Source organism: Lathamus discolor, chromosome 3, assembly GCF_037157495.1.
Source record: "Lathamus discolor isolate bLatDis1 chromosome 3, bLatDis1.hap1, whole genome shotgun sequence".
Taxonomy (NCBI): Eukaryota; Metazoa; Chordata; class Aves; order Psittaciformes; family Psittacidae; genus Lathamus; species Lathamus discolor.
The window spans coordinates 53,866,363-53,891,222 of record NC_088886.1 but is presented as its reverse complement, the minus strand read 5'-3'; the positions used below and the strand labels follow the sequence as shown (position 1 = coordinate 53,891,222).

The following is a 24,860-nucleotide window of genomic DNA, read 5'->3' as shown; positions in this document are numbered from 1 at the left end:
ACCTGCATTGAACAAATGCTGCTGCTGGTACTGTTAAATGCTGTTTTGCATTAAAGACTTGTAAATTTGGGTAAATCTTTTACAAACGTGGCAAAAAGCACATACTTGACACAAAAGCCTAAATCAGATTCAAAATTCCTACACTGAAACTAAGGGCAACCGCAGTTTTTCATGATAAAAAGCTCTGAAAATTTAATTCCTGGCCTTTCAAAGCAATGGGCTTTTCACTACTCTTTTTTTTATGGAAATGGATAATATATTTGACAGCATCTTTTTCCAACCATTCTGTACTCTCTGCCCTGCAAGACATCAGGCCTGATCATATGCTTATTATAAAACACTTCAACTCAACCAGTTAAAATCTGGTCGAGTTATGTGTATTAGATAGTTGGTGCTGCAGATTGGACTTAGTGACCTCATTTTCTAAGAAATCAGTAGCGAAGAGACTCTAAACTGGATGAAATGCAGAGGCATATCCAGAATGCTGCTTAGTCTATTTATTTGCAGGATTGTGTTTTAATATGAATTTCTCTCTTTCTGTTTAATTGGTAGAGCAACTACATGGTGTTCATGGCAGAATTGTTCTGGTGGTTTGAAGTGGTGAAGCCATCATTTGTACAGCCTCGTGTTGTTGCGCATCCTCAAGGTAATTAAGGATTGATTTTAAAATCCATGGGTTTTGTATGTATGTGAACAGATTGCCATTGTGTTCACAAATACAGTGAGTATTTTAGTTAACAGGATTTGGCAATGTACAACCCCCTTAAAGAAAGAGCAGAGTACTCTTTCTTTGTGTTAATCTTCATCTCATCTCATAAATCATAATTAGGTTTTGTTATCTATTACCAAAAACTCATATAAATTGTTGTGGTATAATCACTTGCAAATTTTCCTGACCTAAACAAGCCTGGAATCCATTTATGCTTATACAGGGATTACAGACATAATAAGGAGCCAAGAACAGAATTTATTGCTGAGGAAAAGGTACCAAGAGAAAGGAATATAAATCTGGGGAAACTAGACAGATAGTTAATTTAAAAATGCATTTGTACCTCGGTACAAAGGCACAGTCTTCCATCAGTAAATTCTCAAATTTAAAAATCCGCCTCTAGGTTAGATCTTCACATCTGCTAATGAGTCCAGAGTCATGGTACCTTAAGCATTCATACAGCAGGGCTGGGACTGTGTCTCCAAGAGCTAGGAAGAGATTTTCATTATGTGATTTTTATACCTTTTTTAATTTATATGCTTTATAGCACATAGAGATCTAAGTCTTCTAAGTATTGCTAACTAATTTAGGATATGACCAAAATACTATTTTCTAGCTGAAAAGTCAGTCTAAGAGTTTTGGGGAAAAAAAATTATCAGAAAAATTTCTTCCAGAAGCAGCATATTTATTGTTTCTAAAAAGATTGCTTGTTTTTAATTTTGTTGCTCTTTTTCAGTTTTTTTCTCTATCTTCCCTTTCCTTTTCTAGTCATTTTTGTCATTCTCCATTCCCTTAAATAATGCCAATATGGGAACTTGGGAGGAGATAGAGCTGAAAGGAAGTGACTGGTTTTTAATCTAAATGATTGAACCAATGACAAGTCTTAAATCTTCGGAAATCATTACTTCAGTTTATTTCAGACAGGTTTTCTACTACGTATTTTAACTGAATACTGAACTATAATCACTTGAGCTTTGTTCTTTCTGGCAGCTGAACCTGCAAAAGATGTAGCTTCTGCTCACAGCTTGAATGCTAACAGAAGAAATTATGTGGATGGCCCATCTGGTTCTGACTTTGTAGCCAGGTAATGTCACTAGTACTATTTCACAATCTTATCTTTTCTATTCAGAATCATGCAAAAACCACACAAATCACATAAATCCCACAGGTTTTTATTCAGTTTTGTTGCCTTTTTGCAGTGCTCAGGGGTTGAATTAATAAGCAATCTGTAGAATTTTGTGGAAGGTGCTATAGTTCAGCTGTCTCCTGTACTGCCCTGTTGCATGGCAGGCTACATGTTCGTTCGTTACAGTTCATATTTGCTACTTGGACAGCGTGCTGTTGTTTTGCCACTTCTCAAAACATCTCGTACCATTCAGCACATGTCACACGGCCTCCTTCTCCTCAGTTCCATGTGGGGCTGCTGACAAAGTCTGCTGTGAAAGAAGTGTTTTTCTGCAATTCACAGCAAATTTCCCAAAACTGAAGAAAGTGAACAGATAATGGCAAGAAAACCAGCGAGTGATGAGTTTAGTTTGGTCTGATAACATTACTTAAGTACCATATAAAAGGAAAAAATAGACACTTATGCTACGATAGACTTCGCAAGTGTTGTAAGCGTCAAAAATGGAAAGCTAACTGCTTTATTAAATGTTTTGCATTATTTGTATTTTTTATAAGTATATGTGAAACATTATTTTTAGTATTACTATTACAGATTTGGAAGCAATGTAGAAACATCATGTTTTTCTTGTGTTCTGTAGCTGATCACACTTTTAATTCATTTCTCAAATGAGGCCTTATTGCTCTCTGCAACTATCTGAAAGGATGTTGTAATGAGGTGGGGATCAGTCCCTTTCCCAAATATCAAGCTATAGGACAAGAGGAAATGGCCTCAAATTGCTCCAGGAGAAGTTTAGATTGGATACTAGGGGACATTTCTTCACCAAAAGGGCTGTCAAGCATTGGGACAGGCTGCCCAGGGAAGTGGTGGAGTCACCATCCCTAGAGGTATTTAAAAGATGTGTAGATGCGGTGTTTAGGTGTAGTGGTGGACTTGGCAGTGCCAGGTTAATGGTTGGACTCGATCTTAAAGGACTTTTCCAACCTAAACAATCCTATGATAAGGGGCAGAAATTGCACATTAGGCCTTCTTTTTAATCTTTCTTTGACATGATAAAAAAAGCCTTTGAATTATAAACAGAGCTGGAAAGCCAGAAGAGTAAGAAACAGTTTGAAATGTGTCTTTTGCAACAGGGGCTCCCAAGGCAGTTTGCAAATTGCAGAGACACTGCATACAGTCTGACAAAGGGCTTGTAACTGTGACTGTCATACAGAACAAAGAAAGGTTTGCAGTAAAAATAACTGTTTGTATCTGGCTTTCAACCTGATGTCCCCCTTTTAGAGCCCTTCGTGAACAAAACTTGAGTGGCTTATCTTTCAGAAGTTCTATGAAGACAGGAAATCATGTGCCAGTTAACACTTTAAGCCAAAATAAACTGAAGAGTTTTGTGCCTTACTTGTGCTGTAGAGAACTGTGGAGAAGATTTCTTTTAAATGTAAATAAAGTTCGTTGATGAATACTGGACAACACAAGAGAAGTCTGTCTGTAATCTTGACCATAAAAAACCCTACAGCTGAAGCCAGTAACTATGTGCTTATCCTTGCTCTTACAAATTCTGCCAGTAACATAATACCTTCTTCATCCAACTAAATTTACCTTTTCTCTAAATGTGTACATTTTGTCTGTGCAGATGGTCTTTGGCCTCTAAACTGAAAAGGACTGATTGGAAGTTTTACAATAAGCATCTGAATTCAAATCATAAACACTTACAAAACCCTTTATGTTTCCTAGTGCCATTACCATTCCAAATTTAACTATCAAGTCTGTAAGTCACCACCAACATGTTTTGTCATATTGCTCATGTTTCCTGAGATACAGTAAAAACCATTGGTGAACCCCTTATGGGTGGTGTTCTGCATATTGTACTAGCTCATTACAGCACTGTTTTAGTATCTTTAGAAGCGATGGGTATGGTTTTGTGTTGGAGTATTAGAAGAGCAAGACGTGAGTAATATAAAGAGCTGTATCTTTCCTTATAAACCAGTGTACTTCACCCAGCTTGATGATACTTCACTGCACTGTAGGACAAAGGAGGTGCCTGAGAAGTTATCTCGGATGATAGGAATCTAACACACAGGCTGCAGGTTCCCTATAGGATCCTGTTCCCTGCAGGTGCTGGCCTTTCTCCTTGTCCCAATTGTACATTCCTGCCCCCTTGAGTGTCTGAAACTGTCATTTCAGTTCACAAAGGAAAAAACTAACTCTGCTGGAAAAAGTGAGTGTTTTTCTGCTGGTTTAGCTCGTTGAAATGACTCAGAGGATTGGGTGGAGATCCAGATCCAGCGCAGAGGAGGGAGTGGGACTGTGGCTGCGAGTAGTTAGGATGTCTGACGTTGCCATGGAACCATAGTCATGGTGCCAAGATCAGTCATGTCTTGAGAGAAAATGAAGTGTATAGATTTTCTTTGTGGTAGTAAATTTTCAGAGGCTGATGGATGAAATTTTGAAAGCACGCCTTTCTTCAAATATAACTTAGAGATATATCTGTGATTTTGAAACCTCCACAGACATCTCAAACACCATTTAAAAGATAGGTCATGTAGCTAGTGTGTGGTGTTATTAACACAAAAAACTGAGGAATTTATAAGAACCTATTTTGAGTAATTTAACATATACTTATGAAAGGTGCTTTTGTAATTCTCAGACAAGTGTATTTTTCTTAAATTGATGTGAATATCCTTCCCACAGATATTTAGAAACATTCCTACAGCACAATGTATATAAAAGCAGTAAACAAATAGTTTGAAAATTACTGATTAAAAAAGGGACTTAAGGAGTGTGTTCTTCAACTCTGTGAACAAAACTGAAAACATGAAAGAATTTAATCCAGTGTGTTTGTGAAGTCTGGCTTCTTTAAAAGTGTTTTACATACAAATGCATGCATCTTTATGCATGTGTCTTTGTTCTTGAAGCACCTTCATCGAAACATGAAATCATGTTAATCGTATTCAGGATTAACACAGTCTATTACAGACCTTCTCTATGAAGCAAAAAAAAGTGTCTGTTGTAAGTAGAAACAGAGGAAATCTTTGTAATTAGTGGTTCAGTAATGAATATATTGTTTGTATTTATAATGTCATGTCTGTTACAAAATATCCTTTATCCACTTCTACTGCATATTGCAGTCCAGACACTAAGCAGGATTTTCAGACTAAGCAAATTAAAAGGGAGGTGCATGAAAAGTATATTATAATACCTGCATCTGATACTTAGTTCTGAGGTCAGCAGGAACTGGCTCGTTTTTATCATGTTTATGTTTGGGTTTTTGCTAAAATAAAACCTAAAAATAAGAATCTCCTAATAATGACATTCACATGGAATAAATGGAGAGACACAATGTTAACAAAACTATGGGACTCTGTAGCTGCTTGTGTAGGAGAAACACCTTTTTGACTTCTTGATCTATCTACAGTAGGTCCAGTTAAAAGTAATTACAGTGTTCTCTTTTAAGTGAATAAATTAATATTTCCATGAGGGAATTATACCTCTCTTTCTTTCTTGTCACGAAAAATATATCTGGTTTTGTGTTGGTCCAGGACATGAAGTCTGGTTGTCCAGGATATGAATTCTGGTTGTCCTTTTGTAATGTGGCTTTTGATGCATTACTTCTAAGTTAATGTTTCTTGCTTTATAGACTGGAAAGTCCAACTTACACACCATCTCACCAACTGCATACACCCCAGCAGCCTCATTCATCTGTTCCAGGTAACAATTTAAAATGGGTGGAAGAGGCAGTGAGACAAGGTGTTGTCTTCTGAGTTAATTGCTATCTTGCTTATGTTTATTCAAACATTATTTATGCAGAAATTACTGGGAAAGCTTCACAAGAGAGGCTAATGAATGAGTTCTGTAATCTAAAATGTTTGAATGGGAGGTTTGTGTTCATACCTGTTGTGCATGATTTTTTTAATTTCACTTCTGTTTTGATTTTGTAGAACATGGCTTACAACAAGTATTTGTAGTATATTTTAGTAGTCAATTCTTTGAAAAATGAGGGGTATAATATATATTCAGAATGAAATTGACTGAGTTGTTCTACTTGTAATCTCAATATAGAAACACTTTTATGTCATTGCAGTGTTCTAAGTAGTGAAGCAAACTAATTTGTTAAAGTAACAGAAGGTGATGTTAAAATCATTTTTCATAGCAGTTACTTTGGGTTCTATTTTAATTTCACTTAGGAATCATCAGAAGGTCCACATCAATGTCTTATGTAGATGGGTATGTAGGGACATGGCCCAAAGAAAAAAGGTAAGTAGTCTTACTGTACGAGTTGGTTAAAAAGATATTATTTATTTGTCATAAATAGTAATAAATGCTCCATAGTAGTCTGGATTTTCAGAATCCCCTAATAAGAGTTCTTGTAAGTGACTTGCAGAAGCAGAAAATGTATCACGGATTAAGAACTCAGTAACAGGAAACAAATATCAGAAATAAACCATCTAGTTTTTATGCTGAACTGAGGTATAGATGAGATCATAGAATGGTTTGGGTTAGAAGGGACCTTAAAGCTCATCTATTTCAAACCCCCTGCCATGGCAGCAACACCTTCCGCTAGACCAGGTTGCTCAAAGCCCTGTCCAACCTGACCTTGAATACTGCAGGGATGGGGCAGCCACAACATACTTGAATTGTTTGCATCAGGTATTTGAATTATTGGCAGTAAATATGTTCACATTTACTAATTGCAATCAGCTAAGAGTAGTAAGAGTATCATCCCTAATGAGCTCAGTAAATACAAGCTTAGGGCTTGTATTATTTTGTGAATAATAATAACAATCAAGTTGAATGTTTTGGGTTTTAGGCTGGTCATAAATAATCTGTCAGGTGTAAACCAAAGTTAAAGTGGTAAGAGTTATAAGTGATGGGTTATTCAGTAAGTGTAAATTGCATCTTTTCACAACCTCCTTCTCATCTGCTGTGGTAATCCCTATCTTCCTAAAATGCCCAGAATTTATTCCAAAGTTATAAGAAGCATTGTCTGTCTCTGAAGAAAATGTTGTTATATTCCATTTTTATGTGCATTTTTATTATATTTATCAAATATATGTATAATTATTATATTGTATTTGAAGACAGGCAAATATAGTATACCTAACAGTGCCTTTAATACTACAGTCTTAAAGTAATTTTAAACCCAAATATGAATGTTTCAATAGTAGTAGTAGTAGTAATAATCGTGAGTTGCTCAGTTATTTTCTTTAATCTCTATTAGGTCATCACTGCATGGAGTTTCATTTGACATTTCTTTTGACAAAGAGAAAAGCATTCCGGTATCTACTCCAAACAAAGGAATTACTAGATCTGTGAGCAATGAAGGCCTTACGCTAAACACCAACCGCATGCCAAAACATACTAGAAAAAATCTGTCCTTCAAACCAGTAAATGGAGAGGAGGAAAATCAAGATATTGATGAGGAAAAGGGCACAGTAGCTCATAAAGACAGAAGGGCCAATCAGTCTCTTAACACAAATCAAAAAAATGCCAATGAGAGCAGCCACTACAGGTTTCCAAATGGAGCTCTGCAAAACAGGGCAGTTCTGGATGATTTTGGCAATCGGATTGAGCCACCAAGCATTGAAGAGGCTTTGCAGATAATTCATAACACTGAAAAATCTCCCAGAGTTATCCCATCAGACCAAATTACAAATGGGTTCTTTCTTCACAATCAGGAAATGAGCATCTTGAATTCAAACGTTAAACCAAATCAGTCTACTGCTGATGTAATTACAGACACAAAAGGTGCTCTAAGTCCTGTGACTGACACTACAGAAGTAGATACTGGAATACATGTCCCTTCAGAAGATATTCCAGAGACGATGGATGAGGATTCTTCTTTGAGAGATTATACTGTAAGCATGGACTCTGACATGGAAGAGCCATCTAAATTTCTCCAGGATTACGACATGCGAGCTAGCAATCACAGAGATCAGTTAAGTCCCTGCCCCAGCTCAGTAAGTACTAAATCACAGGCAGGCAGCAGTGCTTCTTCAAGTTCAGGGGTTAAGATGACTAGCTTTGCAGAGCAGAAATTCAGGAAGTTGAATCACACAGATAGTAGAAGCAGTGGAAGTAGTTCTCAGAAAACCACACCAGAAGGTTCTGAGCTGAACATCCCTCATGTAGTTGCTTGGACTCATATTCCCGAGGAGGCATCTGTTCCTCAAGGAAGAGACACTACCCAGTTACTGGCTTCTGAAATGGTACATCTTAGGATGAAGCTAGAGGAAAAGAGGCGAGCCATTGAAGCACAGAAGAAGAAAGTTGAAGCTGCATTCACGAAGCAGCGTCAGAAGATGGGAAGAACAGCATTTCTTAATGTTGTGAAAAAGAAAGGTGATGGAGTATCACCTCTGCGAGAAGAAGCAGCAGGAGCTGAAGATGAGAAGGTATTCACTGACAGTAATCAGTTGAAAGACAAAGAAACTCAAAAATCAGATGAGCTAACTAGTAAGACTTCAGAATTAATAAAAGAAACCCCTGAAAACTCTCATAGCAAATGGTTCAAATCTCCTGCTACTCCTATGGATACTGAAAAGCAATGGAGTTTAGCAAGCCCCTCAGAAGAAAACTTGAATGAAGGAGATATCTTAGAATATACGAAATCTATTGAAAAACTAAATTCTTCCCTACACTTTTTGCAACAAGAAATGCAACGTCTGTCCCTTCAACAGGAGATGTTGATGCAGATGAGAGAGCAACAGGCTTGGGTTATTTCTCCTCCTCAGCCTTCTCCTCAGAAGCAGATTCGGGACTTTAAGTCTTCATCAAGGCAAACAGGAACCCCAGCTCCCATTGCGCCTTTCTCACAGGAATCTCCTCGCTCTACACATCAGTCTCCACAGTCTTCCAACAGGAAGAATGCCTCTTTTCACATTAAAATGCAAAGGACTCCTAGGCCAAATGAACTGAAAATAACACCTCTCAATCGTACCTTGACTGCCCCACGGTCTGTGGATAGTCTTCCCCGTTTGAGGAGATTTTCTCCAAGTCAGGTTCCCATTCAAACTAGATCATTTGTTTGCTTTGGAGACGATGGTGAACAAATAAGTGAACCTCAATTAAGGGGAAATCTTTCAAAGGAAGTCAAACCTACAGAAGAAGTAGCAAAAGAAGAAGGACCAAAATTGCTTAAACAGTGTCAAAAGAATTTGGAGGAAAAGGAGATTAAGCCTATAGAATCTAATGTTTCTGAAGTATTATCTCAGCCCATCACAGAAACAGTCTGCCTCACCCCAAATGAAGATCAGCTAAGCCAACCGATTCTACCACCACCAGCTCCCAAAACAGCTAACTTAATTGAAGTTTCCCTATCAGATTTGAAGCCACCAGAAAAAAATGAAGTATCTGTTGAGAAATATGAAGGTGAGAGTGACAGAGAGCAATTTGAGGATGACCAGAAAGTCTGTTGTGGATTCTTTTTTAAGGTAAGAGTATTAGTGGATGTGTATGTCTGCTATTGAGCTTCCTTTGAAAGGGAACTTCTTAATTAACAAACAGATTTCAGTGATGAGTTTCCATTGGCGGCAAAGCGGATAGTTCTGCAACTCTGAATGTACAAGCATATCTTTGCAGTTGATTAATTGGACATCATAAGAGTGATGAGATTCTACTGTACTGCAGTTCTGAGCATGCCAGAGTATCCCTTTCCATTCATAGCTGGAGAAGAGTGCTTGGGAGTTTTTTTGTGAAGAAGATGAATGCTGAATGAATGAAGATGAATGAAGAAAGATTTCTTTTTAGCATAAGCTTTGGTGACCTTAAACAAATATGCTGACATCTCACAGTCACTTCCCCACCCTACCCCCAAACTTAACTACAAGTTTTTGAAGTACATAACATACATACTTTTTTTTTAATGTTGAACATCTCCAAGTTGCACCTGGGAGAGCCTTTTTGCCTCTCTTGGCTGGCTAAGGAAGTATAGTCTTCCAAGACTCCCTTTTGAAGTTAGTATTTGGGAACACTCCCTGTTGTCTTTCTGAAGAGTTATATTCAGACAGGCTTTTAACTATAATGCACATTGTATTGTGCATTTAACTAATGGACAGACATTGATTTTCTATCTTGGAATACCTCAAAATCTTGTGTCACACATCTGAGATGTGCCTTGCTTGTCTGGAAGCATTCCTGAGTTCTAACATAACACCTGGCTTGGTCAGCATAAATAATTTCTATATGTTACATACTTATTGCTTTTTGTGATAAATTACCTTCATCTCTATGCAGATAGTCTTCCAAAGCTGGATACAGAAGTTTATGTGGTGTGGGATCTGACTGTAAACTTAAATATTTAATAATTTTTTTCCTATTGGAGCTGAATTTTATGTTTGACTTAGGAAGGAAAAATTCCCATATGAAAAGTTTTTCGTAGTCTTAGGAGAAATCTTTTAAAATAAACTTGTTTCAAATACTGCATAAGTATGTTATGGTATTGCAACCCAGTGTACAGAATTAAGTGTCTAATGACTTGGCAGAATCAGTTGCTGAATTCAGAGATCTTGATATTTTTGGGTCCTTTTCCTTCAAATACTGTTGCTGCCAGGATGATCAAAAGGAAGAAAATGATATGGCAATGAAAAGAGCAGCATTGTTGGAGAAGCGCTTGAGAAGAGAAAGAGAGACTCTGCTTCGAAAGCAGCAGCTGGAAGCCGAACTAGAACATAAGAAGGAAGAGACAAGGTAAAACTACGTCCTGATCCAAATGATCAGTAACAGTGAATGTAAAAACAAGTCTGCTTTAGTTAAAAGTGTAACTTCATGTAAAAAAAATCCATTTTAATATCCAAGATAGTTAATCCAGATGTGCTGATGATTTCAGCTGAAGACACGTGTCAGCTGGCCCTGCAAAATCAGTAGGTGGCATGTCTGTAGCTCAGACTCAACGCATGTGTCCTGCTGGCCTGGGTGAAGTTCCTCAGAGCGCTAACCCACCTTATACTTTCTATTCTGATGGAAAGCAAATCACTTTGGGCTTCTTTCTGCACAAATGCAAAATGCTCACTCACAGCAGTCAAGTTAATAAACATGGTTTTGATTTTACTAGTAAAGGTATGCCGAAAAACTTAAACAATCTGAAAATCATAAAAGCAAGTTCCTCTTACTGCTGTCTGAGGAGTTTAAAGTTGAAAAAAATCCAATGCCTCTGTTGTCTTCACTGCTAAAACTGTTAATGTGGAAAGTTCCTACTGCTGAATTTACTTGGTGATTTTTTTTGTTTTAGACGAAAAACAGAAGAAGAACGTCAGAAAAAGGAGGATGAGCGAGCACGGCGGGAATTTATTAAGCAGGAATATATGAGAAGGAAACAATTAAAGCTAATGGAAGACATGGACACTGTCATAAAGCCACGTTCCCTCTCAATCAAACAAAAAAAGCCACGTCCAAAATCTATTCATAGAGATCATATTGAATCACCTAAGACGCCAATCAAAGGTCCACCAGGTAACAAATGTTCATGTGAAAAAAGAGTCTGTTCATGCTAAAACACCAGCTTGGGGTTTGGTACTAACAAGCACGTGCGTTTATTAGTGTCTTGTGCTAAGCTGAAGCTGCACGTGACTAAACTGGAAAGCAAAATCTGTCAATAGAAACAAAAAGATGAATGTCACTTACCTGCTATGCATGCATGCATATATCAACAAACAAAAAGGTTAACTGTATGAAAACCCAGTGGAAGCACTAATGTGTGTTGCAAGTTTCATACACACCCATGTATTGTTCACTAATCTCTTCTTACACCTGTAGAGCTCAGAATGAATAACAGTTGGGAGGTAAGAAATCAATTAATAAAATGGGGATTATAAGGTAAGAGTACTTAAATTTCCACTTGATGCAGGCAAAATGAAAATAAAAAGTAAATTTTGTATTGTAAGTTTTTCTACTTTGCTCACGTAGCTACTGCACGTAGCCCTAATCGCATGTAACAATTTGGCATTCTTTAAGATATCGCATTTCTGCAGTATTGATTGGAAAAAATATTGCCCATTTACAACTGGAGAAAAAGTAACCAGACTGCTCAGTGATCCTTTTTGTTTTTCTGCTGTATTTTCTCTAGCTTCTTCCCTCCATCTTCCAGTGTACTTTGAAGTGTTTCCTTAACATCTTCCAAAGACTCCATTCCAAGCTTTAAATTAAGTCTCTTAAGCTCTCTTTCATGAGGACTTACTAACTTTGATTGCATTCTTTAATTTACATAGTGCCAGTATTCCTACATTCGTGCTTCACGTTAATGCTTAGTTTGAGACCATCCCAGGTGGCTGCAAATGGCTGGGTGTCAGCAAGTGTTTAGATGCAGTGCACCGCATATGCATGCAGGTATATCATGTATGGGTGTAAGACTTTCATGTATAAAAACTCTTACTGACTTTCTGATGCTGGTGTTGGGTCTAATGAACAGACTCTATTACTTGCTTAGATTTATACGCCTTAACTTTGTTTTTATCCAGGTTCACAGCTTTATCGTGTTTTTTCAGTATCTAGTCTTTCATTGGCATCGCTGAATACAGGGGACAATGAGAGTGTGCAGTCAGGCAAGAGAACACCAAGGTAAAGCTAAAATAACAGTTTCATTTAATAAAATTTGATAATCAGCTATGTAAAACTAGCATGAATTTTAAAGAGGTCATGTATATATTGTGTACTCCAGGAACAGGTATGTTTTCCTGATTTGAGACACTGATAATTTCCACTGTCAGGCATTAGGTAACCCAGCCATGATCATTTGTTTTACAAATTTTACTAAGTAAACCAGTTGAGCAGCTATAAATGAGGTCAAAGCAAAATGCTATTCACACAGCCTCTTTAATTCACTTGCTTCGATTTAAGTCTCAACTTGTGGATATTTCATTAAACCTATATGCTACGTGCAGCTACATAGCTTCTTTCCTTTATTTTAACATTCTTTTCTGGTTTTTTTTCCCCTTAGCAGTCACACAGGGAAGTATTAAACGTTCATTAGGACTTCAGCCTTTTCCAAACATCCACATTTAGTTTGCATTACAAACCACATGGAAATGAAATAAGAAAAGATTAAAATAAGATGATTTTTAAAATTTTATTTCCAAAATATATATTATGATTCAGATGAAAATTATAATTTCTGTGTAACTATGTAATTATATTCAGGGGAATACTTTTTTATAGATATAGGAAAGAACTAGGGAAGAAAGGGAAACTAGGAAAAGGAATTTGATAAGGAGTACTCTATGTTACAATATGACATCATGTTTTCATGGCCAATATGCATCACGTATCAACTCTGACATGCTTGCAGCTGGTTTCAGTTGACTTTTCAGTTTCCTGGATGTCTTGAGAACTGACTTGAGAACTGGTTATTACATTAGAAACTGTAATAAAATGATCCAAGTGTCCTAAGATCTCTTAAAAATTATCTCTTTTAACTGATAGGGGGATTTCTTCCAACTGTATTAGCTGTTAGAAAAGGCTTGATGTAGCTTATCTACACAGAACTTCAAGGAGAAGGCCCTTATCTATGTAGTTTTAGTTGTACAGTGCTGTACTATGCTTCTGATGAACAGTATTTTGTATTTGATTTACAGAGTTGAGACATTTAAAATATGATAAAATTTAGTACAAATTGCTGAAAGGAACAGAGTTGAAGGTATTGTCAGTATCTTTCCAGACACACGCTTTCAGTTTTTTCTTGCATCAGAATTGTCTTTTGATGAAGTGTGATTTCAGTGATACCTTTGAGGTCTCCTTCATGCAGGTGTTAATCCCAAAAAAGATGTAGGATATATGTAAAAGATTGAATTTTCATCTATTGCTGATTTTACTGGAAGTTAGCATGTATTTAAATGTTATCATAATACTACTTTTTTTTCGTATTCTATGCTGGTAGTGCTTTCTCACTTAGAAAAGTTTTCATTTCCAAGCTGCAGATTGGACTGTCTTTTGCAGTAGCTGCAATCAAAAAAATGTTTATCTTGTAACAATTTAACTTGAAAATCTTGCTTAGACCTTTAAATGTAACTATTCACATTTGAGTGCAAGCACAGCCTGAAGAATTACAGCACCAGAAGTTACTGCTTGTGAAAACAAAAATTAGAGAGGAAATTGTTTTGCTGTCTTAAATACAGCAGTTCTCAGTGCCAGTTGTTGTAATAAGTATAAATGAATTAAATTTTTACTTCACATACATCATTCTATCAAGAACTCCTTTGTTTGCTACATGAAATATCATTGTTTTGTTAGTACCAATGTAAATGTAACCTGGATTCCCACTTAGTAATAATATTCCACAGCTTAGATTATCTATTGGGTTTCTTTTCTCAGATGTAACCCAAAAATTTACTAACATCCACCTCACGTAAATACCAACTTCTTGCATCACTCAAAACACTTTATATGGAACATGAACTCAGTTATCCATTAATTTCTTCTGTAAATATTGTACATTTAGGTTTATAGTCTACACTTCAAATAATTGTGTTCTACCTTAATACAGTTTGCTTTCCTTTCATATTAGAAGGCATCTCTGCTGAACATTGTAATTTTTTTAATAGACTTTAAAATTAATGTTTAGGTCTGAGTCGGTGGAAGGATTCTTATCTCCAAGTCGCTGTGGTAGTCGTAATGGAGAAAAAGATTGGGAAAATGCATCTACAACTTCTTCAGTCGCTTCTGCTACAGAATACACAGGTCAGGGGCAGCAATATTCAGAGAAGAACCTGACTATTAGTGGTTCTATGCATGAAAAGTGTTTAATTATCCTTGGTTTCATAAAACTTGATTGAGGGCTTTTCATAGAAATGTGAAGGTGGTAACAAGACAAGGTTAAAATTTTAAATCAAAAATAAAAGTACTGAGTCAGTAGCATTTGTGCTAACCAGAATAAACTGCAGTTTGGCTCAAAACAGCAGCTGGGCTCAGGTACCACTGGGCACTCCAGCAAGGCAAGAAGAGTTGAAATTTAAGCTAAAATTAGAATAGAGTTCCAAAAGGCAAAAACCAAATTGCAGCCGGAAACAAAAGCTCTTTTTCTTGCCCACTTAATGTCTCATTGTTTGATAAAAGAGTAAAGTAATGTTGGTGTTTTCAATAAACTTCTAGGGAGATCAGGTTTGATGGATGGGCCTGCTGGCAAGTGTTAGTGTTGAAAATAATCTTATCTCCTTTCTGCTGAAATTAGTACAGTCTGGGAGGGCAAATTGTACATTCTGAACATCAGAAAGTACTTACCCAGTTTTGAATCATGAAACTTCAGTCAGTTTGTGTCAGTTTGTGCCACTTGCATGTGAAATTAAATTACAGAACAGATAGCAAGATTTTGACTGGGTGGTCTTGCTGAGTTTTCTCATAAAGACACGTACTGCTGAAGATCATCTTTTAATAGCTACTGTGTAGAGGTTATTTTTAAATGAAGGAATACGGAGTTCCTAGGAACTGAACAGAAGGCTTTTTTTACGTGTTTTAGTATCTTCACTCTGTCAGATTTCATATGGATGTTTTGTGTTGATTCTAAGCTTTTTTCCTCAAAGTGCACCTATCTTTCAGAAATTAAAATAGAGGAGATTTCTCTTTCAACCAGATGAATCAAATCTCTTCACAGACAGAATAATCTGGCCAGTGTTGGGCCAGATCTCATCCCCGGTTTTGGGTAAAACATTTCTGGAATACAAGGTGGATAGGCTACAGTAACTCTGAGCACCACGTCAGTTTCATTGTTGTTCCTCTCACCCTTGAAATCACAAGTGTATGTGAAGAAAATGAAAGAATTTGCTCCCTCCTGAATAACTGAAATGTTAGTTATAAAATGCAAAACATTTTGTTGTTCACAGAAAAGGTCCTCTGAGAGAAAATGTATTTACCAAGACTGCCAATAATGGTGATTTAATAACGAAAGACACATTTGTAAGCAAAATCAGTAACAGTTGAAAGAATGACATTTTACTTCCTTGTGAAACTTGTGGTCTCTAGTCTATTTTTCTCCTATATTTATATTTTCATGTATGCATAAGATCCATACCAGAAGTGCTTCACAGCATTTCAAGTAACTCTTTGTTGGCTTGTTCATTAACTTAGTTTATTTGTTACTCTTCCTCCATAGGACCAAAGCTCTTCAAAGAACCCAGTGCTAAATCCAATAAATATATAATTCAGAATGCGCTAGCACATTGCTGCTTGGCTGGAAAAGTAAATGAAGGTCAAAAGAAAAAGATACTGGAGGTAAGGAAAAAAGCATAAACCAAAAGCATAAACACCTGACTCAAATCATAGTCACGCATTAGGAAGGCACTCAAGTATAAATGTGGATATTGAAAGGAGTCTTTCTGAGGTTATGCCAGCTCTTATCTAAAGGCTTAAGTAACTTTTGTGCCTTACTTCCTGTGTAGACGGAGAGGTTCTCTAGTACTGTAGAAACAATAGGATTGTACATGCAGCATAGGAAGCTGAATTAATTGACATGTTGATTAATCATTACTGCTTGCTTAATGTGGGAACTTCAATATGTAGATTTTTATAATTTGCTCATAAATTTGTTTTACCTAACATGAAAAATACCCATTTTAAACAGCTCCTCAGATTAGGACCTTTAGAACAATAGAATAGCTCACGCATGAACAGAAAGAACTGAAATACATCCCTCCTAGGCTTTTCTCCAGTTTGCAAGCAGTAGGACAAATTCAGGAGTTCTGCTAAAAAAGGTGCCTTCCAACCTTTTCTCTTACCCTGGTATAAACCTTTCTGAAAATACACAAATACTGTAAGGGTGAGAACTCAGAGACCAGTATGTTTTCCTGCAAAAGGAATAACAGAGAATATGAGCATTGAGAGTAATGGAACTGTTCCTTTTTACCAACTGTGACAAATTTGACAGATTAAATACATCAAAGAATACAGGTACTTGGAATCTGGATGTAATTTCTTTTCTGGAATAAATTTCACAACAGTATTTCTTGCCCTTTCTTCTCTTCATGATTCTTCTGCATTCATGTCTAGATGCTGCCTTCTCTGTCTTTCCAGCTACTTTTTGGAAATAAGTGAGCAATCAAGACAGCCTCTTTCAGTTCAAGTAACTGAGAGCATAAGAACCCCCAGAAATCCCAGGAAAGAACAGCTGTTAAAAGGTCATGCTTAACTCTAGGATGCAGAATACATCACTTGGTAGAAGCTGTACATGTTCAGGGCACATGTCCCATATAGCAGAAGTTCTGTTGGGTGGAATAGGAATCTGAAGATTTCATCTAATAAAGAACTTTTGCTAAGTACACCTCAACTGACTTTATGGTTTGACCATACTTGAATGGATTTAGGGAGGTCTGAAATCTCATTTTGGCACTGGAGGCTCTTCCATGCACGTCTAGATTTATCTAAATTTACTGTTCCCAACTTGGAACTATTAGACCTGCTTAATGAAATGGATGTAAGGATTTTTATTGGGTCTATAAAATATTAGGTAGGATGTCTGTCCTTGAGGTGTAACTAAACACCTCAAGGTGAAATTGTCTAAGTAAATAAGGTTTTGCTTGAGAAAGATAACTGCTTTATCAAAATCCAGGTAGGCGAGGCTTAGTAAATTCTGGTAATTGAAAGTAAGGTCTTTTAGTGGATAGACTTAGACGTAAGTTTCAGCTCTGGTAGAAAGCAAATTCAAAATGACAATCCAGTGATTCTGGTTGTTTTGTAATGATGATGCAAAATTAATTTTGTGAATCTTTTCTTTCTTTCTTTTAAAGGAAATGGAAAAATCTGATGCCAATAACTTCTTAATCTTGTTCCGGGATTCAGGCTGCCAGTTCAGATCTCTGTATACATACTGCCCTGATACTGAAGAAATCAATAAATTAACAGGAATAGGTCCCAAATCTATCACAAAGAAAATGATAGAGGGACTGTATAAATACAACTCTGACAGGAAGCAATTTAGCCACATACCTGCTAAAACTTTGTCTGCCAGTGTTGATGCAATTACCATTCACAGCCATTTGTGGCAAACCAAGAGACCAGTAACTCCTAAGAAACTTCTACCCACCAAGGCATAGTAGATGGGAAAAAATTTCCTTCAGACAATTATGATAAACTTGCACTTCATCTTTACTGCCTATAGGAAATAGATTTCTAGTTGCCAACAAGACTCTTAGAACTTAAACTGGACACCCAAGTTCTATTATCATGTCCAACTGGAATGTAAACACAGTGTTTAGGAGTGCAGAAGATTATCGCTTAGGTGATTACAGAAATGTCTGACTTGTGTGGAGATTTGTATGTGCTAATACAGAGTATATTTGCTCTGTATTTTGATTAGAAACACTGAAGCACTGAATGTTCCTCTTTAGTGACTCAAACTACATTTTTTTTACATCTGTTGCCTTATATGTTTGTATTTGTGCTTGTCTTGAAATATTTTTCCTTTCACTAAAAGAATACTTCTTAATATTCTCAATACCATTGAACTTTGCATACAGGCTTACAGTAAAGACTAAATGAGAAGTTGTGTATCACCGAAGAACAGCTGAATGGGTCTGTTCTGTAATATCCTTATTGTATGTTGTAACAAAATCAAGATTCATTCCCCTTAGTATTTACAATTCTTTTTCAATTTAATACTGATTTGCTCATAGACTAAACAGTAAAGGAAAAACCTTTGAACTGCTTGAAGCTTCCTTCAAATAAATTATTTAACAACTCAGGGTATAGTTCGGTGATGCAGTTATTCCTGTTTCAGTAAGTTGCCATCTGAGATGTAATGACTGACCATGTGCGTGTTCACAATAGCGTTAAAATGTAAAGTAAAAAATTTCATGGGCCTCTAAAACAGTTGAAGCAAGTGTGCTTTATTTAGCATTGTTCCAGATGAAGAGCAAGCACACGGTCAGGTACTGCTTCTGCAGGGAAGGAATAGGAACTTGTTAGTTAGGTCCCTGATGTTTGCCTGACAGAACACTAAAAATATTCAGAAGAATCACGGAAATCACTAAGTCACAGATCTTTCAGAAATCATTTATCTTATTCCCATTGATTTTACTATCCAGGCCACTGTCTGTTCTTCCTGCCTTCAGACCCACCAGCTCAGACAAGTACATCTGACGAGAATTTTCAGTATGTCCTAGTAAATTGTTTTCTTGACACGATCTGATAGCTGATGTCTTGTGACACTGAGCGATTTTAAATATGTGTGGCAAAAAAAAGCCTGAAGTAATGTATAATATGGCCAATTGCAAAACCAAACTCTAGGCATACTTCAGTATTATTTACCAAGGGCTGCATTTTATTTCAAAACAGTATTTGATTATTTTATAGATCGCTACTCCGTTTCAGTGTTTGTTTCTCTTATAATTTGCTTTTAACATAGCACTGTTCTAGGAGAAAATGAAAAAACAAAAAGAAACTACAAACTTGAAGCCTCCCTGAAATCTGTGGCAGTTTTCATAATGTACACAGTGTACACCAGAGGATTTGTTGGGGGAAAAAAATCTCATTCTCAGGAAAAGACTTGAATGATTTGTGATTCTGTTCTGTTTCAGTGTTGTGACAACTACATTAACATAACACAGTATTGTGCTGTAAGTATGTAGTCCATTCTGTTTCATGAGGAGACTAAAACTATGTCCATATTTCTCTCATTAAACTGCTTTGAGAGAAGCTGCCTCACTACGATGATGTACTCATTTACTTCTACAAAAGATGCACAGGAATGAGATGTCATTAAGCAGGTTAGAACAGTACTTTTTTTAAATTATTATAAGGCCTTAGGCATCAATGCATCTGATTATCAACATTTGCTCAAAAATGCTGTCAGTTTTACTGTAATTTATGTTCTTATATTTATGTATATTTGTTAAAACTGTAAAAAAAAAGAAAAACACTTTAAAATACATGTTTAATATGTATGTGGCTCAAAACTATTTGTGGTTAGCGGATTCCTACTGTTTGCATGTATATCACCAGGATATGTAACTCTTATATTTCAAGTGTATACAGATCATGTATATAGGATATAAATAATATTAAAAAGGGGGGGAAGAGGGTTTGCACATTCTGCCTGTTAGACAGTTCCTACAAACACTAAGTAGGAACATCCTGAATAAAAGTATGAAACTCTGTACAATATACAGTGATTCAGGATACCAGGAGGTTGGAATTAAGTGAAACACGTGCGGTGAACAACTTCAAAAGAATTTATCATTGGAGGCTTTTTATTTCTAAAACCTGTACTCTGATTTAACTGAAGATTTGCAACACCACAAAGACACACGCTTCAATCTAATCAAAGTGAGCTTAAATGACAGGAGTATTCTCTGAGTAATTTTAAATATACCTGAATGTATCATGAAATTTACATTTGTCAACAGGTTAAAGATTTGTGCAATGTTGAAAAGTAGAATGTGAATAATGCAGTTGAAAATTTCATTGCTCGCAGTATAAAGTTTTACTTACCACAGGAAAAGTAAAGCTAGATACACTTTTCCTTTTTAAGCCTGCAACTTTTCTAATTCCAGTGGATCTTTGGTTGGGATCATGTTTAAAAAAAAGAAAAAAAAGAAAAAAAAAAAAAAAAAGCTTTCCATAAAGGCCAGTATTTATCACTGACCTTTTCAGAACACACACTGGTGCTTTCATCAGGGGTATTATTATTGTTGCTACGACTGAATTGCCAAACTCTTGTCTTAGTTTTTGGAGCAAAATTTCATATTCTAACAGTCATAATAGCTACTGAAATCTTTTTTTTCTTTTTTTATGTTAGTATGACTGTTAGTTTTTATTATTTGGCTGTTTAAAGCCAAATTCAGCTTATTTAATTATGATTTAATGGGCACTGTTGAAAAATGTACAGTGTATTGTGTGCTTACTTGTCCACTTCTATGGAGCATAGCTTCCATATTTTTTCAAATGCTGTGCTGTAAAATATTGTCATTGCTACTTATGTGGTACAGTGTAGTTTTTTCCTTTCATTTAAATAAAAGCATGGCACCAAAACTACATTTTTTTGTTTTCTTGCTTACATCTAAATATAAACTGAAACTATAAAAAGTTCACATTAATATTTAGATCTTTTTTCTTCTCATATTTCAGCAACATAGAACTTGTAGGAAACTGTACCATTTTCATTTCTCCTTTTGTTCCCAACTGTCTTTCTTTCACAGACAGTTTAGCTTTCAGATGTTATTGGCAGAGGCCATTGAAGAATTAGGTGCTTCATCTCATTCTTGAGGACAGCATGTTGTTACCCTGTTCTCTTCAGAACTGAGTTTCACAATTGTAAGTCAACTGATAAGCTCCAGTACTCCAGTTCACTTCCACTGTTCCAAAACCACAGAAAACTCACTGGTTGGTAACAGTGATTGCTTCAGATGGGAAGGCTTTCAAGATGAACTGGAGCCTTAACTTGGACTTGTTAGTGGTACAATCTTGAACAGAAATAGTATCAAAAATATGGTCTCTCGTCCAGATTTGTTAATTGACAATTTTTTCTAGTCTAAATCATGCCTTTTTGGGGGTTTTGTGTTGTCCTCCTGGGTTGCAGAGCAAGAGCAAGGACTTGATGAAAGGGAACATGACATCACTGTCAGCAGGCAGGCTGAATGGTTGGGCTAACTTACGCAGATGAAGAATCGCTAAATTTCAGAGCTATTCAAAGAGCAGCTTCAAGAATGCAGGAGATGAAATAGTAGGGCTTTTAGTGTTGAACTGAAAACTAATGTGGATGAACATGAATAGCCTTCGCTCTTCCCCCTAAAACTGGGTATTTTTCAGCCAGCTCAATCAGTTCCTGTACAGCATCACAAACAGGCTGACAGAAGAAAGGAATTATGTTGGAACACAAACACCCAGTTGCACCCAGTAAAGTTGTTTTTTCACTGGTAAGCCCAGCTCAAAATTTTCATCTAAACCCAGCCTTTGTACTGATAGGCTTTAGAACCAACTTCATTTTCTCTATCCTTCCGCCAGTAACACCACACTGGAGAAACTTCAGAGCATACCCTGGTTAATTTGACAGACTATGACTACCATGTGTCTGAATTTGTACCAAATTTGTGAATCAACATCTGTACTGCTGTGGGATCCAGAGAGGATAGCAGATACCTTCTATCACCAGCTGCACGATAATCATCTCAGTTACACTCAAAACCTAAGCTTTTGGATCAAGCACACTCAGAGGTGGCGTAGAAAATGGCTTTAATTCTTAAATGCAGTTGTACTGATCAGGTGTGGATGTTTCTTCTTCAATAAATTAATAAAAGCAGGGCTTTATAAGGGCAAAACCTTTAACTACATCTATCTTTTCAAACAGCAAATTAGCATTTCTTTGCTGCCTTGTTAGTAATTTAATGAACTGAATACGTACTTTGAAGAATTTAGGCTATAAAGATCTGTCTTGACAGCCACAGCCCCTTACATTTTCTTTTACATTTCCTAATTAATTAAAAACCATTTAAAAACTCTATAAATTATCTTATTTCAGTTCTAGATGGCAGAAAAAAAGTATTTTTAACATGCACAGCATTTTGTGCATTTGTAAGTACTTTGTTTTTAAAACAGAACTATTCCATTTAGGAAAAAAATGTGTTTGTGTATGCACACATATAAATGCACATCCACTTGCAGACTTACTTGCTTCCACACATATGAAAAGAAATACCCTTTATTTAGACAACCATAGCAAAGAGTTAGATACAGTAGGGACGTTACACTACCTTATTTCCTTCTAGCAAGAAAGCAAATCAGCTACTTTGTCCACTTAACACTTGGAACTATTGTCTTTGTAAGAGGCAAGGAAGTGATACACAACACAAACATTTAAGAGGTCAGTACTAAGTCTTTGGGAAATGGAAAGCTTTATGCCAGGTTTTTTATCAAATTTCTGCATTCAAGGATAATGCTACTGGATGCCAGACAGAACTGCCTCTGATATGAAAAGGTAGTAACAACTAGGATTTCAAGAAAAGACAAAAACCTTAAGAGACTTAAGCACTCCACTGAAAAAAGTTATTTAAAACTTTCGTCAGACTCTAACTCAACATTACCAACAACTGGATGTCTAAAATGCTTTGGAGTAAGTCATTATCCAGTGACATTTGTTAAGCAAGGCAGCACCAAAAGAATTTCTTTTCACATAAAATGTGTTTAAATTTTCAGGTAATGGTATGGAACTTTATGGAGACATACAAAGCAGCATCTACAGGCATTTTTATGTCAGTGTTAATCTCTTAATGGAGCTTTGCAGATGGACTCAAAGCTAATACGAAGCTTTCCATCAAGGCAGCTCTGTCTTATTCTTTCTACATCATCACTGATCTACATGTCTGCATTACAAGACCTGGCAAGGCCCCACAAGCCTGCAATTATTTAAATTACCCAAAGCCAGATTACACTTTCAGCTCGGTGTTTTTCTTGTCCAAACTACCTGAAACTGGAGTTGTGATGCTGATGTAAACAATTCTGCTATAGTTCATGCAAGAATTTTGCTGAATTGTCACCCCAAAGTTCTGGAAATGCTTTCTTGAAACGAGTGAAAACTGTTTCCAGAAGTAAAGTTCTAAACAGATTTTATTTTTTTCACCTTTTCACAAGACCATTTGAACATAGCATAAAATGTAAAGTTGAATGGCTTTGTTATAATGGCTACAGATCAGGGGATTGGCCCGTTTTTATGACGACAATACAAAGATGCTTTGCTGGACTCTACTGTCAGATGTGAGGCCAAGTTAGCACTGGGGAGCAGTTCTAAGAACATATCCAACCCTGCTGACATTGTCTGCAGCCACCTGCAACAGCTGTAATAAGGTCACACAATGACTATTTTCTTTCCTGAAGCATGCCAAGGACAGCCTGCAGACTGCAGTGCTCTGTCTTGTCAGTAGGCAATGCAGAATTCCTCTCCTAATCCTGATTTTCAAGCTCGCTAAAATCCACACCCATCAGGTTTGCTATTCATGGGAGTTACCTGCTTTGCAACAATGACTAGGGAGTTCAAAACAAGCAGAGACCGTCTCAAGGACATATTTCCATGCCTGACTAAAGTTAGGAACTAGCAAAGAACAGGGTCTTTCACCTGCCCTTTTCCAACAGGATGCCACAATGTACCCTCACTAGAGAGTAGTATTGTGCACCAAGTAATGCTACCTATACTTCCATTTCTCTTCTTGAGCCTTGATACTTGAAATCGCTTCCAGCCTATAGGAATTTGCTACTTCCTTGTGAAAGGCCTGAAATTCTGAACAGGAAACAGATTTTATCTCAGCACCTAAACTGAAAACAAAGCTATTGTACAAAAGATAGGTAAACCACTGTAACACCGTGAAATTGAGATTAAATTTAAAAGCATATGTGTGTTCACCTAGTGTTTTGTAGATTAAACTTAATTTACAATTGACTTGTCTTACCCAAGTGCACATTCAGCAAAGTTATACATACTGCTCTGTTTAGACAATTAAAATCATCTTGGTTTTCTGCACTCCCTCTGATTTATAATCTCTGTTGTATCCTAATATATTGGGAAACAATAATTTCTATAACTATGTTCTATATTAATTAGTGCCTCCAAAGGCAACCGAGCAACAGGTGGTAGCTTTATAAGTAAACATCAGGATTTGGTGGTTTACTGGTAAGTCTTGCTTCCTGGAATGTGATGCTGTGACTCAAGTGTTGCAGAAGGAACCATCAAGTTCCCCATTCCTTGCTTGTCCCTGGCAGAGTCACTGCTGTGCAGCCAGGCCGCACTCCCCACTGGACCTCCTTCAGCAAGGACATATCTGTATCATGATAAAAAAAATAATAAAGTATAAAATTTGGTCTTTGCTATGTCCTTTGTCAGTGATTTGTCACATCTTCATGTTGCCAGGGCCTGCCAATGTGCTGCGGCATACACACAGGGGGTTTGCCCAAGTCTACTAAAGCTCTAATGCGATTTTCAGTATCTCATCTCATAGCTATATTTAAACACTGTGAAAGTGCATTAGCTGTTTACCATGATAATTCTTAGATGCCACAATTTTGAGTTACAAAAACCGCATGAAATCCAAACAAATGGCAACTTATACGTATAAAGACGTCTTCATAATA

The 24,860-nt window shown here is 36.6% G+C and overlaps 1 protein-coding gene and 1 long non-coding RNA gene across 5 annotated transcripts in view; both read left to right on the top strand.

Annotated features, from left to right (window-relative positions):
* Positions 1-20,777, top strand: part of CAMSAP2 (calmodulin regulated spectrin associated protein family member 2) — an 87,377-nt gene extending 66,600 nt beyond the window's left edge. For 2 of the 4 annotated variants that reach the window (XM_065675244.1, XM_065675241.1), the window contains 11 exons: positions 553-646; positions 1,700-1,793; positions 5,467-5,537; positions 6,014-6,083; positions 7,048-9,259; positions 10,378-10,514; positions 11,056-11,276; positions 12,281-12,380; positions 14,380-14,495; positions 15,904-16,022; positions 17,534-20,777. In XM_065675244.1, coding sequence (XP_065531316.1) covers positions 553-646; positions 1,700-1,793; positions 5,467-5,537; positions 6,014-6,083; positions 7,048-9,259; positions 10,378-10,514; positions 11,056-11,276; positions 12,281-12,380; positions 14,380-14,495; positions 15,904-16,022; positions 17,534-17,839 — 3,540 coding nt within the window. In that variant the 3' untranslated portion in view covers positions 17,840-20,777. The remainder of the gene's footprint in view (positions 1-552; positions 647-1,699; positions 1,794-5,466; positions 5,538-6,013; positions 6,084-7,047; positions 9,260-10,377; positions 10,515-11,055; positions 11,277-12,280; positions 12,381-14,379; positions 14,496-15,903; positions 16,023-17,533) is intronic. The other 2 variants (XM_065675245.1, XM_065675242.1) reach the window with 1 other exon arrangement.
* Positions 20,778-20,790: 13 nt separating this feature from the next.
* On the top strand, positions 20,791-24,599 carry LOC136012259 (uncharacterized). The gene is made up of 2 exons (XR_010611639.1): positions 20,791-21,658; positions 21,747-24,599. It is a non-coding gene; the product is annotated as an uncharacterized LOC136012259 (long non-coding RNA).
* Positions 24,600-24,860: the final 261 nt, after the last annotated feature.